General features: G+C 40.7%; 1 protein-coding gene across 3 annotated transcripts in view; it reads left to right on the plus strand.

The window, feature by feature from the left end:
• Positions 1-15,869, plus strand: part of EXPH5 (exophilin 5) — a 37,052-nt gene extending 21,183 nt beyond the window's left edge. The window contains exons 1-4 of one of the 3 annotated variants that reach the window (XM_027788819.2): positions 608-1,692; positions 4,248-4,296; positions 5,827-5,953; positions 7,878-15,869. In XM_027788819.2, coding sequence (XP_027644620.1) covers positions 1,640-1,692; positions 4,248-4,296; positions 5,827-5,953; positions 7,878-13,222 — 5,574 coding nt within the window. In that variant the 5' untranslated portion in view covers positions 608-1,639 and the 3' untranslated portion in view covers positions 13,223-15,869. Of the gene's footprint in view, positions 1-607; positions 1,693-1,743; positions 2,040-4,247; positions 4,297-5,826; positions 5,954-7,877 lie in introns of those variants that run through there. The other 2 variants (XM_027788823.2, XM_055803079.1) reach the window with 2 other exon arrangements.
• The last annotated feature ends 1,399 nt before the right edge of the window (positions 15,870-17,268 follow it).

Consider the following 17,268-nt stretch of genomic DNA (forward strand, 5'->3'; position numbering starts at 1 on the left):
AGTGCCCTATGGCTGTGATATAACAGGAAAGCATAGTCTTCGCAGGCCATGGCAGAGAGTACCAGCCCCAGGCAGCTCTGCTGCATCAGTTCCCACCATTTCTAGCCCTGAGGCAGCTTAGAGTCAGGCCTGCAGCTTTAGCTGTAGTTGGGCAAAGAGGGTGGTTCTGCAATGCTTTTGTCTTCTGTACTTCAACAGGGCTTTGGTTTCAACTGGATCTGAACTAAAGATGGTCTTATATGCAGCACTGGAGCTGCTGTTTGAAGAGCATCCTTCTCTCTTGACATCCACAGGGTTAAAGCTGCTGTTCAGAGGGAACTGGGCAGCAGGGGCTACACTTAGCTAGTTAGGCTGACTCTTCTAGCTTTGGTCCTGGTATGGTCCTGTATGTTGGCAACACCTGAGTGAAGTAGTAGTATTTTTATGTGCATCTTGGGGTAATGCTTGGGACTGACAATCATAGGTAAAGGTGCATTGTGCAATCTAAGTGCTGTGAAATCAGAGTAGGAAGCTGCAAGATCTTTGGCACAAACAGCTGATTTTCACTCTGTTTAGAGAGTCTCCGGCTGGTATTCTGGGCCATGCCTGGGGCTCCTAGGTGGCATGATGCTGAGACAAGGAACAGCTATAATAAACAATGACAGCAAGCCTCTAAAGAAATGATGGTTAGTCTGATACCATAGATTTTGTAACACAGAAGCTTGCCATTGTGTTTCTGTCAAAGCAGCAGGAGATTTAAGGAGAGGTTTGAATAGAGGCCATGAGGTTAGCTTTGCGGATATTTACTGGTAACAGTTCTCCTACGTAGCATTGCAGCATGCAAAAAAAATTTGCGAAGTTTTAACACTGCTCTGTACATGTCATCTGCTCCCTCCTCTTTCCTGTGACAGGGTTTAGTGGTGGACTAGGTTAGCCGTTGGACTCGATGATCTTCAAGATCTTTTCCAGCCTGAACGATTCTATGATTCTATGGTAAAGCCCTTCACACTGGGACACACCAACACCAGACCACAGGCCTCCGTGCAGAATAAAGGGGGGCTTGTGTGACTGAGAATCAGGTTTCAAGAGCGCTTTATCCTGGTGCACTTTAAGGTAGCCCATGCACAAGTGAAGGTCTAGGCTTTGCTGTAGAATCTAAGCATTGAAACGATTTCTTAATTTAAGAAGGCAAAAAAATAAACCGTGCCTACTCATTGCATCGGCTTTTCTAGTATGTGTTTATCTGTCTTTTCTACAAAAAAATCTATCTTGTCTCAGGCTCAGATGCCTTTGATTTCTTACCAAGCACAGCTTGAAAAATAAACAAGTCAATCCTGACGTGTAACTGAGCTGATTGCTACATTTTCTAGTCACGCCTCTCTGTCGAAAACTTCCCCCACCCTCTTCTAGGTGTTGCCGTGGCATGTGGTTTGCTTTATGCATAGACAAAGCACTAAAATAATCTGCCTCTCACAGGTAGAGTTATTTTGGAGAGCTAGTGAAATACAATAGGAGGCAGCACTGTAAATCCTGTAAGTAAGCTTGACCGGCAGAAGCTTTGAAATAGCTAAATATTAATGGCTGTTTAGAGGGTCCTTTCTGTACTGGAGAGACAGTTTCATCAGCTGCGGTGGTGTTTTGCTGTAAGAATAAATTATGGATGCTGCAAAAAAGAGAATGCTTATGTGGAGATACAGAAGATGCTAGTAAAAGGTAACTTTGTAACTGTAGTCTGAAGGTAGTTAATGTTTGATGACTTGGTTCAAAGGTGTTTGGTGTTCTTGAATTCATACTTATTCTTTTCTAATATGTAAGTGTGTTTCATGCTGGAAAAGAAATGCTGTTTTAATTGTGTTTTCAGCATAATATGAGTTATATGTTTGTTGCTTAGCTGGCTTTTTACGTAGTACTGATAAGAGTAGTATAGAAGAAAATGGATTACACTCTGACATTAGACAATTGGGAGATGGCCTACGGAAGACAGGTGCCTTGGTGAAAATACTAGTTTGCAGCAGATTTTGGTTTGTGGATTTATATTATTGTTACCAGTATTGATAGAAGTAAGTGGAGTCATCTTTTAATCTTAACATTTGGTTGTCATAAAAAGATACATATGTATATAAATGAAAAAGTATAAAATATAATTTCTTATTTTCCATAGCAAGTAGTATTTTTCCGATGGGAAATACTTATGAATTCTTTTCTGTTTATGAGTAATAGATAATGTTTACAAGTGTGTATGTGCGTGTGCATGTGTGTGCAAAATAATGTAAACATTGTTCAATGTTCTTAACCAAAAAAGAAACTGAATTACTTTTTTCCTAAAATTAAGCAACATTTCTCTGTAAGTAAGCAAAACTTTAATTTTGAAATGCTGCAAAACTTAAAAGAGTTAAGAAGAAATAATGAAACAGTTTGAGAAGTGGAGGGATTGGCATAGGGAAAAGATTAAAATACCCTTGTCTGTGTAAGTTGGCAGGGAGGAAAATAAAGCAGGATGCAATGACCAGTTATTTCTGAAAGAACAGTGACAACAAAGACATGGAAAAATTTAGAATAGTGCCAGAGGTTCAAATGAAAAGTTAATTTTTGCCTAGACTATCAGAAGACATTTCTGACTAACGTATCTGCTTTGTGTAGCTTCGTTGCAAAGAGCAATTAACGCAACACCAAGCACAGCACCAAGTGGGAAGAACTGTAGAGCGGCTTTGCACAGTAAAGCTGAAGAAGAAAGCTTCTAACAAAGCTTTTACCTTTTTGTTATGCATATAATTAAAATTAAGGTAACTTGCTAAGCCATGGGCTTTCATTGAACTTGGTTTGCAGGAAATCACTGTAAAAACTCTGAAACCTAAGTTTCATTCTTAATTCGCTGTAGAAGTATTAAAACATATTCAACATTATTTTAGTTTAAAGGAAGAGCTACATGCATCTCTGAGTCCTGGTTTTGTAAATTCCATTCCCGGGGGCAGCAGCCCACTGAACTAATGGCTGTTCATACTGGGTTCTATGAGGAAAAATTAGGAATTTCAGATTCAGATTGTCTGGCCAGATCCTAAGCCCACTGAGGTCAACAGGCTTGTTTCCTTTGGTTTCAGTTGGACCCCATGTCAGAGAGGAATCCTGGTTTTACAGTTCACAATTACAGAAGCAAAAACAAATTGCACCTTTCAACTGTTCTTCCCTGCCTGCAAGCACATTACAAACAAATGACAAAGCACTTCAGGAGGAAAGGCTGGGCCACAAAGAACCTGCCAACAAGCCGGTTTATACTTGCTGTTGAAGCACAATAAAGTAGTTTACCGGAGCACAAGAAGGTTTTAAGAGCCTAAGAACAAGGTCATTCAAAAAGACTTTGAGACAAACAGGACTGAGCAGAACCGTCTTACCCTACTTCACTTTCTCTCAAGAATTAACTTCCTGGGAAAAAACAGTTTCTGAGACAAGGAAGAGCTAGCAATAAGCACGAGCAGAGCAACATTTCCTTCAGGGCTTTTTAAGGGACTGGGTTTGCTTAGTTGTAAAATAAGCATCTGCAGACTCAAATAGACTCAGTGAAGACAAGTCCTGTTCTTGGTTTTTTATTTTAGTTTGTATGTCTGCAAGTCACCCCATAGAACAGAATACCTTTTATGTTCAGGGCTTCTTAGCTTGTTCTAACCACTGCATTACTCACAGACGCTCTAGCCAGTTCTCTGCCAAGCCCTTGCAGTTCTATATAGCTTAGGAAACCAGATGAGCTTTCTACCATGTGTTAAAAATCGCTAAGTAAAAGCCATTTCAGGGGAGTAGCAGCAAGTTCCAAAGTTCACACGGAAAACAATCTGCAGTCTGTCTGTCCTCCTTTGCAGGGGCAGAGCACAGCTCTGTCTGTGCAGGGTGAAATGGTAGAAGAAAACAACAGAGCTGCAGATGCAAACCACTTACAGATTTAACTTTGGCTATTAGTAGTACCTACCAACGAAGTAAGGCTGGATTGAAACAATTACTTTATGGCTATTGCAGACAGTGAGATATCAGTAGGCTGAGCTCATTCTTGGCTGTGCAGCTACATTTGCAAGCTGACAAGGCCAAACTGAATGGTATGCTTCCCCAGCATTTTTTCGTTAGCAGGACTTTTTTGTGGGAAAGTGTGGATTCTTCATAGAGCAGTCTTTTTTCAGATGCTTCTCAATAGTTGTGGAAGAGAAACTGCTGCATATTTACTACCTGGTAGAATTACATCACGTTCCTTTTCAAAGCCGACATTTAAATCCTTCTGCCTACAGATATGACAGTTCTGCTAGTCCATCTTCAGAAGGGGAAGAAATGGCAGCGGTGAGTAGCTTATCAACTCTCTTGTCAGCAATGTTTAAACCACAGATTTTTCAAAAGCTAGTCCCCTTTGTTTAGGCTGTTGATATAACACCTGTTTAAATAGTATTCTTGCAGTTCCTGTTTTAAACGCTGAGTAAAATATCTGTGTTGTGAACCTATTGAACACAGTGGAATGAACTTGCCCTGTAAACTATAGAAGTCCAAAGCTTTCCTAAGTAAGCTCTGATCAGGTTTCAATTCTCTTTCAATGACGGAATAATTGCATGGATAATTTTCTAGGCCAAAACCCTCATGTATTTTGGCAACTGTAATCAACCTGCAAAACTCACACTGAATGAATAATCTCGTGTATTTACTTTTTCTTTTCATTTGTACAAGGGTGGAAAAGAGTAACTGACTTGGGCAGGCAGAAAGCTAGAGCCTCTCCTGCAGCATTTCCATGTACAGAATTACTATGTAAATGTTGACAGTAGGAAATTATTTTTTGGCTGAATGTGCCACCTTAGAAGCATAAGCTCAGTTTAAGGATGAAACAAGATTTATTTCTGATGTAATTCAGGTGCATGCTGTTGAAATAAACAGATTTTCTCCAAGGATGATATTTGCTATTTGAATTAGTTTATTGCCCTGTATTACTAACACATCTTTCCTCCTCTTCAATTGTGTGGTATAACCACAGAGGGGACTAAGAAGGTACACAGTATATAATCAAAGGTATAGAGGAGGTAAATTGGCCACCTCTCTTCTCTCATATTTCAAAAACAAAGGGATAATCTATATTAATACATGACTGAACCAAGATCTTATCAGAGAATCCCGCCTATAAGTAGACTATTGTAGCTAGACAAGTGAAATATTACAAATATTGAGAACTAGAAAGTAGTAAGAGTTTTTATTTTAAAAAGGGAGGAAGAGTCTCAGCTAAAATGCATCAGCAGTTCAGCAGTTGTCTGCAGTTCTACCAGCTGAAACTGTGAACTGAGAGAAATATGGATGTGGTAGGAACCTCTCCAGCTTAACTAAAACTAAAGCTTAACAGATGGGGAACAGGATGACATTTCCCCCACTGCTAAGGTAATCTATCACAGCCCCCTAAAGTACTGTATTGCAATATGAAAACTGATTCAGTGAATCTCTGTTGGGAGGTCAGTGTGGGAATTTTAAAATGTGCTGGTCAAGGAAGAAGTATTAGGAAAAACTAAATTAAGAGCTACAATGCAGTAAGGATGCATATGGAGGAAATAAGTAAATGATGCCCTATATTATAAGGTCATTATAACTCATGTATCCAAAATAGGCTATGGTATGAGGACAAGATGAGGAAATCTCCTTATTACATATGTAAAAGTCTCTAAAATGCATGCAACCTTACAGTCCTCAGTTGTATATTTTAATAATGCAGCATTTAACGGACCCACAAAGAGTTTACTGACCTCTGTGACTTGTGACACTATTTGTGGTGTGACATGTGAAACATGATTTGAACCAACATGTAGAGCTAATATCATGTTGCCTTCACATTTTTTACAGGCTGAAATGTGTAATTCCCCAATGTCGACTGAAACAAGTGATCATTCTTTTGGTGCAAATGAAAATGAAATGATGGAGAAAAGTACACAGGAATGGAATGAACAGCTGGAGAAAGAGTTTTTCAGTGGTAAGTGTGTGTCCTTACTTTATTCTAATACTATTTTGCCAGAAGTGACTGTGTGACTGATTTCAGAGAATTTTCTGCAAAAGAGAGGCTGTAAAAATATGGGTCATTACTTTCTAGCACAGTGGCTACTTTTTGCAGGCTTTGTCTGCCAGCAAAATGTCTGCTTGACATAGACTTCAAGATGTGTCATTGATTACTCTTAGAGTGCATTTCATCTCATACTGATACAGTTCAGAAGAATCGCACCTTAAAAGCGTACATTGCTCTCTGCTGATTCTGACAGGAGCCCATATTGCATCCTTTAGGTGCAGTCATACAGTTACGTGAAAGAATTTCGTCCCAGTTTCCTGCATGCATAATTTTGATAATGATGAATTACTGGGCCTGGTTTTATGAATTGTAAAGCCTCAAACCACAGAAGCAAGAGCCATTATGGCATTCAGTTAGCTTTCTGGCAGCCCTTATAGCACCAGTCAAAAGCTGCTGCTTCCTTTTTTTTCCTGTCACTGCTGGGAAGTGAGGCAAGGTCAGACCCAGCCTATGGGACTACAGAGGTGTTCTTCCATAAACTTTCTCAGATATATGCAAAAAAAAATATGTCCATGAATATTACTTTATACCACCCAAAATTACAAGTGATCACAGGTTGAAAGCATGATCAGGAGGCAGTGGGTCAGTCAGCAGTGCTGGAAGAGGAGACCCCTGCATGGTGGACGGTAGTTCTTCTGCAACTCACAGGCCTGGCACTGCTTTTGGGTGTCAGTCGTAACTGCACACTTGCCCACTAACAGAGAAAGACTATACACAGCTTGGCTGATGTCCTCCAAATGGAAGACTCAGAATCAACACATCGTTTTCCTTGTTCTAAGTTGACTCTCTCAGGAGCCTTATCTCCTCTGTGCTGAAAAGAAACTTAGAAAAATGGAAAATTTTAGTACTTTTGTTACTGCCTTTTACCCCACCTATACGTACCTAGCAATGCTTTCTTAATCAGTCTGTACTATTTGCACAGATCTGTAATGACCGATCAGTCTTTTTTATTTAAATGGTTAGGAAATGCTGTAACAAAACAGCCATACCCATTTGTGTTTCTATCTTATGTGTACTAATACACATAATATTTCAAAATACAAAAATAATACAATTAGCAAAGGCATAATTGTTTTTGCCAATAAAAATATTTTAAATACATAGCTGTGGCTTAGTCTTATGACTGAATATGTTGGTTAACTGAGCTGTTACAGTGTTTAATTCCAGTTCATGAGACTGAGACTGTCTATGTTGCCATGATGAATCATAGGTTCCTAACTATTTAATTACCATTTTTTATCCAGAAAATGCCATTTTCAGTGCTCATTTTAAAGTTAAAAGCTACAATTTAGTGGAGAACTTCTTTTCTGAATGAAACAAACAGTGGACATGCCAGACCACTGAATATGCTTGTTTGATGGTTTGCAGGATTCTGTGTTCTTTACAGTCACATCATAACTGTGCTTTGTATACACACAGAAAGGTCCATGTTTTCCTAGTGAATTCTTTTCAGGAATTTTTTGCTTACAAACTAGATTTGGAAAGTTTACACACACGTAGACACAGACATATATGTATAGAGGGCATGAGTAAGGATTTAGACTTCAAATTGTTTTGTTTTTCTTTTAAATAGCATAAAGACTAACATTTACATAAAGAGCAGTTTTAAGATCAGTCATAAAGCAGTGCGTTTTTTTCCTTGCAGTCATTAATGGGTAACTGCTGAAAGGTCCTATGGATGAAGAACGTGCGGTTCGGGAAGGGTTTTGAATGCTGAGAAGCTGACTCCTTTCAAAACCAGTTCTGATTATTAATGTAATACACGAAAGCTTTTAACATAAATAGTCATAAATTATTAAAGAAAACAAACTCAATTATCTTTTTCCCTGTGCAGTTCTAAATGATCTGGATGACCAGCTGGCCCAGGAACAAGCCCAAGACCCGTTGGACAGGACAGTGTCTACTAGCAGTGCATCAAGTGTCCAATACATTAATGCATTCCCTACTTCAAAGAGACAGACTGCTAGTAGGGGGCAACACAGAAATGACTGGAGTGACATGCCTAGCACATTTTTCCCAGATGGACTGAGAACAATAAGAGCCAAAGATGAACACAAAATTTTCATCAGACCAAGGAAATTACACAGTGCATATATAAACTGGCACCAGGCAGCCTTTCAAGAAGATTACAAATATGGTGATCCAGCTGATGGAAATCCTCATCGGCTGAGTAGCAGGCTGTCTTCTGTTTCTTTTGGACGGTCTTCAGAAGGTAGCTTATATCCTCCTTCCATAACACAGAACAGTGGATTTAGGCACAAGAGCTGCATGAACAGGGATACAGCTGGCAGAAGTTACTCTGTGTGTTCCCTTCGGAGATGTCCATCATCAGTATCTTCTGACCAACTATCATCATCTAGTTTACAACATCCATTGGCAAGGGAGAGCAACAATGGTTTTCTACCAAGGTTTGGTCGACAGAACCCAAAGAGAATTCCTCTGTCTTCTATTGTATGGAACAACACACCAGACTCTCCTGGACAAACATCAGCTCAAGAAAAAATGTTTAGAACCCAATCACTGATGGAGTTTCATGCTACAGACCATGGTAGATATCCTAGCTGTTTGCAAGAAACCAAGAAATATGCATATTACCACTCAAAACACCATTACAGAAGATCGATTTCAAGCAGTAATTGCTTTAGTAGAGTTAGTTGCCCTGACAAGGCTACTTCTCCATTGCCCTTTGATAACTGGGAAAACTATCCATTATACAAATCAGAAAATAATCTCTCTAGATCCTACTATAGAGATACTTCTTCTCACGGCAAGTTGTATGCAAAGCAAAATTCTTCATATGGAAAAAAAGACAGCTATCCTTCTTGGGCTGATATTCCTCAGTACTACAATGATGAAACATTTATTTCCCCTGATGCCAGTTTTGAAATGATTATGGCTAATTTAAATGACCAGCAGTGGGCACACACAAAGAATGCCAAGTTTGGTTCACAGCGCCTCCAGAACGATTTTCACATGTATCCTCCAGAAACTACAAATATCAAAAGGACAACAAGAAGTGCAAATAGAACTTTTTCAGAATTCACAGAGGGCTGTCAGCCCTGGCTAGGTTGTAACTCTTCAGTTTCTTCATCTAATAGTAGAACCGATGAGCCAGTCTTCCTTAATTTGAAGGACCAAACAAAACCTATAGGACTGAACAGGAATTCAGCTGTTGTTGCCCAAAGAGGTACTAAGGCAGACTTCACACAACTAGAAAAAGTTGAAGGTATGAAACTGCCAGACAAAGACATGCCGTTACAGTCAGTTTCTCAACAAGGAGATACAAGCTGCATCAACACCCAGAGTTTTCCCTGTAAGAGCCCTGCTTCTGCCACGTTGCAACGCAGTGCATCTCTCTTTAATACAATGAGATCAAAGAGACAAACCGAAGTCACCGCCAGAGAAGATATTGCAAAAATATATACATCAAATGGTGATAAAAGAAATATACAAATGAAGGAAAATTATTGCCCACCCAACAGTGTGTTCAATCAGCCTCCCTGTAATTTGCCAGCTGATGACAGCAGAAAGGAACTTCTTCTTCCAAGTCAGAAAGAACAGGAACATAATCTGCATTATGCAGCAAAAAGAGAGAGCATCACACAGGATAATTGGAGTGCAGAAGCCATGAACCAAGCTACTCCGAAGAGACAGTCGTCACTGCTGAATGTTGCTTCTGCTCCATCCGCTGAAAAATTAGCAAACTGTCAAGGCATGTTCTCCTGTCCTCCTGAATGCTCATCTAGCTCCTCACAAAGCTCTCCACAAGCACTTTGTCATAAAGACAACTCTAAATGCTTAGGAACACGAACTAGCTCTTCAGTAAATTGCACAGTTCCTGAATCTCAAGCAGAAGATGGAAAACCAAGTCAAGTGAGCAGAATAAGTGTTACCAAAGAGAAAACACTGCAAAAGACAAGCACTTTAGTTACTAAGGACTGTAATGGACAATGCACTACTAGTTCTCCACAAAACGCAAATTCTGGAAATACTTACGTGCGTAGCTTTGATGGAGACCCCAAGCCCTCTGAACAGAGTTTAAGTTATTTTTGCCTTGAAAAAGAAAGCAGAAAAAAAAGGAGTAATTCACCTTGTACTGAAAGACTTCACAAGCAAGACAGCTTACTGAGACACACCAGTAGCTGCAGCGTTACTGGCTCCCCTAGCCGAAACAGCCTCAAATCTCCTGACCCACTTGTTATTTATTACACTTTGCCTAGAAAATCAGCTAGCATTGCTGGTAGTATTATGTCAGATAAGCCCATCTCCTTACCTAGAGAAAGTAGAACAATATATGATCGCTTAAGGTCTGAAACTCCACATAGAGCTGATGCCTTTTGTTCTAATCGAAGAGATGTGTCTTGTTTAGACTCAAACCATTCCTTTTTAACATCAGCATCATTAAGTGCTGCTACAAGTAACAAAGAAAAAGATTGCCCCAGCCCTTTAACCAAAAGTCCTAATGATTCAGTAAGTAGTAGTACATCAGTTGAACTGACAGACAGATGTAAACATCTAAGCAGAAGAGAATCCTCTGTGTTTTCAGATTGTAAGGAGAGAGGAAACTTTTTGCAGAAATATAAAACTACAAGCACATTTACAGTTTGTGTTGATGAAGATCATGTCAAGTATCATGAACTAGTTTCAATTTATTACACGTTACCACGGAGGCATTCAAGAACATTTTGTAACCTCTTTAGAGATAATCCAGAGGATGCAGATTTACCTTGTCCCAAAGAAAATGTTCAGTCACCAAGAATACAAAACAAGAAAAATGAAGGCTATGTGAGTTTAGCAAATGTTTTTTTCCCCAGCCCTTCGGAAAAAGAGGTGCCTTCATATTCTTCCGACCCAGTATCTTCAGCTGTGGTCACACCTCAAAACTTAGGAACTGCTGTTGATAGTGAAGGAGAGAATTCCCACTTATCTCCTAGCTCTGAGAAGATAAGTACTTCAAAGTCAATGAGTATGATACACAGCAGGAAAGATAGTTCAACAGATCTTCCATTAGCAGAAAATGTGCTTTCTGACATGGTGACAAAAGAAATTTCTTTAGGTGGTCCACAATCCACTGCAGTAGTGGCTAAGTCAGGTAAGACTATTTCTGATCCCGCAAGTAGCCAAAATACAGAAATAAGTCTAAAAGAAAAGAAGGAAATTTTACAAACAACTTCACCGCTAATGTCCACTTTATCAACCCCTCCCAAGCCAGGCAGATGTTTAGAAAAGCCTTTGTATTCTACTTCAACAAATAAAAATACTATACAGAAGGGAAACTCTGAAAACTGCTGTCAGCCCCCTAAGGTGAACACCAATAAAAATCTGAACAATTTACTCCTCCACCCAGGAGGGAAGAGTTTCCTTGGAAGGAGTGGTAACACAGAGCGTGCTGATGTGCTGCTTCCTCCTGTGGAAGACAAGTACAGGGGTAGTACCGAAGTCAAACAGAAAGTAAATTTCCTACACCAGAGCACACCTCTGTGTAATAATAAAAGTAGTGGACTGCAATTAAGGGCTGACAGTTCAAGAAAAAATGCAAATGATTTAAAGTGTTGTAGCAAAGTTCTTTCAGAGTCTCGGAACAAAGTACCTGAGGTAAGCACAGCTTCCAGTGCTGACCCATTACTTCAGCTAGATGAAGGGGTTAGCACAGATGCAGATGAATTAAAGAATTCAAAAATTAAAAAAGAGCAAAAATCACAGAGTACTCAAATCGGTAAAGATTATAGTGGTTTGCAGGAATTGGAGAGGGACAGTGAAGGCCGCCTGAACATTAACTGTAAAGATAAAGTCCTCAGGGTTACACAAGATCAGAAAATAACACGGAGTGCAGAAGACGAGAACAAGCTTCTCTCTGACTGCACGAGAGACAAAGTCAAAGATATAGAAAAAAGGAAAAACAGACCTTCAATTAAAAATAAACTGGCAGCTGTTTACAAAACAAGTCGAAAATTTTCAAGTAAAAATTTACCCCCCAAACCACATATAAGTAACATTTTTTCACAGAACGATGGAAGTGCCACTTCTTTAGAGGTCGACGTGTCCCTTGACTCACAGATTTCAACAGATTGCCGTGAGCCATTCCTGCAGTTGGACAATGAAAGTCAGAATCACAGTCTGGACCCTGATAAGAATATGCCCAGACCAAGAACAGCTGAGAATAAGAAGACTGAAAATCAGAATGATCCTTCCTTGCTTGTTAATAACACCAAGTGGAGGTCTTTTACAAGCTCATACATCCAGAAAGAAGCCATCAGTCCCCAAAAATCTACAGGGAAAGTGGAAAATCCACCAAGTCTTACAACCCTATTTCCAGATAAAGCAGTAACCACAAGAAATAAGAATTCCCATAGCCTCGATCTCAGGTTAGAAAGCAAAAACCAGCCCATCTCTCCCAGTGCTACTACATCGGACCCAGTGGATGATGAGAAAAGAAGAGCTAGCAGTCGTGCCTGCAGTCCTCCCCTGACACTTCTAACTGACAAAAACTCGAACACATACGTAAATAGCTGCTTGCAGGCAGGCATATGTCCAGAGCAAAACTTGACTCCCCAGACAGTGCGTGGTCAGTGTCAAAATACCTCTCAGTCTGCTAGCTTAAAAAATGCTAACTTGCATAGCTATCAGTTGCGCAAGAGTCATGCCAAAAGTCAGCGTGAGCGTCACCTTTCTGAGAGTATTTGTGCTCAAGATTCCCCTGAGACCTTTGCCTCGGGAAGCAATATTCTGCCAGAAGTTGATACACATGGGAAGAGGTTTAAGTCTTACTCAGAGCTGTTGCCTTGTGATGAAAATGAAAACTGGGCATCGGATGATGAAAGGTGTTACAGCACCAGAAATTTGATGTATCCTTCCATTGAGTTTGGTATATTTGGCAAAGAACAGCAGTTGGCTTTCCTGGAAAATATCAAAAGGTCACTCACAGAAGGGCGATTGTGGAGACCATGTCTTCTTAACAACCCTGGTGCTCTCAGAGATGGAGAGACCCCTTCTATAAATAGGGCTGAGCTTTTGAGCTCAAGTTCTGCTGGGAGCAAAATGTCATCGGCTGCTTCATCCCCCCAAGAGCTGACTGATACCCATCGGGAATACCCAGCAGCTTATTCGGACTCAGACAGTGATACCACCACCGATGATGAATACTACCTAGATGAGATAGATAAAGAATCGGAGCTATGAAGGGCCTGTGGTGCTAAGACAGCACGATAGCTTGGTAGTTTCTGGGCAGGCAAAAACATGTCAAATACTTTGAGCCAGTTCTTGTGCTGCTATAAATTGGTACAACTTCATTAGTTTTAAAGAAGTTAGTATGTTACATTAGCTGAGCGTTTGACTTTCATAGTAAATGTGTGGCTTCAGCATTGTTTCTCCTAGCAGGGAAGGAAGAGTGTTAAAAAATCCTTTCCCAGAATAACAGAAGGTAAACAACTGTGGAGCTTTGGGCAGTGTGTAACTCCAGAGATGGCTTTCCTCTGAGTCAGCAAGCAGTGGCTTAGGCTCCTGCCAGCTACACAGTGCTGGAATGGATAAATTCTAGCTTGAGCTACTTTTTCGTACAAGACTGAACAGAAAAACAAGGGGTTGCTTTGCTAATAACTTGCTGTTTCTCCAGTTTTCCTTGTTTACAAGATGAAGCATGATAAAGCCAATCTATCCCATGCAACAAACACCACCCCCCCCCACCGCCCCCCCAAAATGAAACCTGTTCAGTTTTTATAGCGTATTCTGTATGAAAGTTCTTTTTCTGCATTCCTGGGAAGCGTAGCAGCAATGTTTCCAGTAGCATTTGTTCTGCCTTGCAGTTGAGGTGGATTCCACACTGGGATTTTTCTCCTGAGCATTGTAAGAGCGGTGAGCAATGTGAGTTAGGGAAGTGCTGCTAGCGCATGGGAAACAGCTCAGCCAAGGGCACAGCACTGGAAAACTCACCAGAATTCCCCAGGATGCTGAGGAACATGGCTGAGGATGGAAATCTGCTTTTCAGACATGGGAGGTTCATAACCAGCACAGCTTTGGTCACAGATGAGCGAACAGCAAGATTTCTGCCTTGGACTTAGGAACAGGTTAATTTGCTTTAATAACCCGACACCTTAAAACCATGCAAAAGGTGAAAAGATTTACCCTATTTATTTCCTATATAAACCTCATACATTGAATCCTAAGCTGTCCTAATAGTGGGAAGACAACCAGTAGAGCTTGGTATGTCCCCAAGTTCTTCTGCTGCCTCTGTGCTCGACCGGTCTCGGGGTGAGGCACCTGCAGCCGCTGGGCTCCTCCAAGGCAGCACCACCCGCAGCGGCCTGAGAGGGCACTTGGCTGGGTCTTGACTGTACCCTACAGTCTGGCAGGTTTTTACATAGAAAGTAAATAAAACCAGTAAGAAATGCTCTTTGCCTTTTGCTAAATTACCATCCCTTTTTGGTATTTTTCAACCGTTCCTGCTGTCACCACAATATTTTTTATCTTTCAAACTGAAGCCCTAAATATTTTCCAGTGGCTCTTCTTTGGCCGCACTAATAATGTAGTATTATATACTCAGTAGCCAAAACTGGTCCTTGCCCATTAAATTCCTAACTAAGCTTTGATCTCTTTTTATGAAAAATCAGAAGTGGCTCACTGAGCCAGGAGATAGTATTTAAAAATACTTACAGATTTACTTCTACTTTATTTCTAATTTCACACATGGTCTAAAATTATGATCCATATTTTTATATACTTTTTAATTCAACAAAATTTCTGTAGGACATAATTATATTTTTGTAACTGGAAGGACACTATACTGCTATTTTAAAATAATATATTTTACACAAAGCAAGCAATGCTTGTATCACTGACTACTCCGCAAGAAACTAAAAGATGAAAATGTTGTAATAGGTAACTGGTATCCTTATTTTTTTATACTGTAAACTTCGTTAAAGAAGTGGCTCTGTAGTTCAAATCTGCACCGATATAGAAGTGTTATTACTGTATACTGGGGTAATTTGTCTTTTGTTGTACATAGAAGGACTAATATAAACTGTGTATTTATAGTCAGAATTGCTCTCTACAACATGCCTGTTTTGGAAGGATATAAGCATACGCTGTCATATGCAATGCTGGAAGGAAATGACTACCATGTAATTGCAATCTTGTAAAATGTGGTATTCTAAGGAGCTGTTATGTTTTTCTGTAAATGGCTGTATTCTATACATACAGGATTCTGTAGAGTAAGACAATAAAACCAACTAAGTATCGGTGAGGAATTTCTGCTGCTGTACATTTCTGCAAAGTGTGTTAATCTAAAAATTGGGAATATCAGCCTACATAAGGTAAAGAATGATAAAATTGCCATTTACAGGGGAAGTAAATGGTCATACAGTTTTTCTTGACTTGAAGTGGATGGTTTAGAATGTTTTTATTTGTAAATATTTTCTGCCTGTTCAACAGATGTTGGATTAAGTTCTCACCTTGTTGGCATGAATTTTTTTTCATTTGCTATGCTATGTATGTACAGGAAACCAGGTGGCTTGATTTAATGTAAACAAGTAAAAGCTGCTTTTGGTCATGAATCAGTTGTGGAAGAGTGAAGCCTACTGAGGATCTGTAAAGTAATACTGGCATTGAATAATGGTATTCTGTAAAACAGCCAGTTGCATGAAAACGTAAGGAGAAATACCCTTTGAGTAGTGATCAGCTTCATTCGGTTTAGCAGAGCCAGATTTTGACACCGTCACTCTTCCAAGATTTTTCTTTGGCAAAAGTATATTCTATAAATGTTCATAATTTATAGGATTTTCATATTTAAAATCTGTTTGAAATAAATTATGCATTCAAATGAAAAATTGTATTTGCATTGTGTTTATTTTTCACTTACTGTGAATACTGTAGACAGTTTATTTAAAAAAATAATCAAGTTCAGCATCTTAGTATTGTTGCCAGGGTGCTGATGGCAGATGATGCCATAGATTTAAAATGGGGCACCCAGCCTCGGTCCCTCACGCAGCTGTAGGCAGCGGTCACGCCAGCTGCGTGGCTGGGGCTTGCCTCGTGCAGAGGAAGGATGAGCAATGTCCATGTGCTGCCCTCTGCTTTCCTGCCAGCTGATGCGTCTCCAGTACATAAACAGTTTTCCATCAGTGGTGGTGTCTTTACAGTGGACGTATTAAGACCTTAGTGTGCCATATGCCTACAACTTGCCTTGAGGAGCTGATACACCATGTAGGGGCCAAGGGTAGTATTTGATGAGTAGTTTTACAAGGTGATGAGCTCCATGTGAAAATCACTTCAGCTGGAATTATGCCCGAGTGGAGCTTGAGTGCCACGTGCAGTGTGAGACTCACTGCTGTCTTTCTACCTTAATTACTACAGCCAGCATATGTGGTACCTGAGCTCGGTGGTGCAGTCCCTCAGCCTGGTTTCAGAAGGAAACACAGTTTATGACCTAAGATGTTGTTTCTGTCTAGATCTCTGTCCACCCATTAGGTAACTCATGTCCCCAGATGACCTTTGACCTTTCTAATATCTCAGTGACGTTTGAAAGAAGGGACAGAAATCTCATGGTTTCATCCCAGGGTAACTCAGGCTGGGAAGGGACCTCAAGAGGTCTCTGCTCCAACCTCCTGCTCACGGTAGGTTGGCTCTGAGGTCAGGCCAAGCTGCTCAGGGCTTTATCCAGCTGGGACTTGAAAATCTGAGGATGGAGACGGGGCATCCCCTCTGGGCAGCCCGTGCCTCTGCCCAACTGTCCTCACGGGAGAAACATGTTATAGGCTGAGCCTCTCTTCTTTCAACTTATGCCAGTTATCCCTCGTCCTTCCACCCTGCACCGTCTCCTCAATGATCTCCCCAGGGACCCTGGGGGCTTCTGTAGGGTCCATCCCCTCCCTGAAGCCACCTCTGCTCCAGGCTGAGCAAGCCCAGCTGCCCCAGCCTCTCCTCACAGGGCCACCTCAGCAGCCTCCCCGGAACTGGTCCGGTTTATTGATGTCTTGTATTGGGGAGCCCAAAGCTGAATGCAGTATCTAGATGTGGTCTAACAAGTACCGAGTGGAGGGAGATGATGACCCCCTTGACCTCTGAGAAGGAGGGAATTTTTGAATTTAAAAGGAAAAAAAAAAAAAAAGAAGCTCTTGCTCATACAGCCCAGGCTGCTGTTGGCTGTCGTTGCTGCCAGGACTCGCTGATGATCCACGTCCCCCTCGCTGTCCACTGGGACCCACAGGGCTATTCCCTCAGAGCTGCTCCTG

The sequence above is a fragment of the Falco peregrinus genome, chromosome 4, assembly GCF_023634155.1.
Source record: "Falco peregrinus isolate bFalPer1 chromosome 4, bFalPer1.pri, whole genome shotgun sequence".
In the NCBI taxonomy this organism is placed as follows: Eukaryota; Metazoa; Chordata; class Aves; order Falconiformes; family Falconidae; genus Falco; species Falco peregrinus.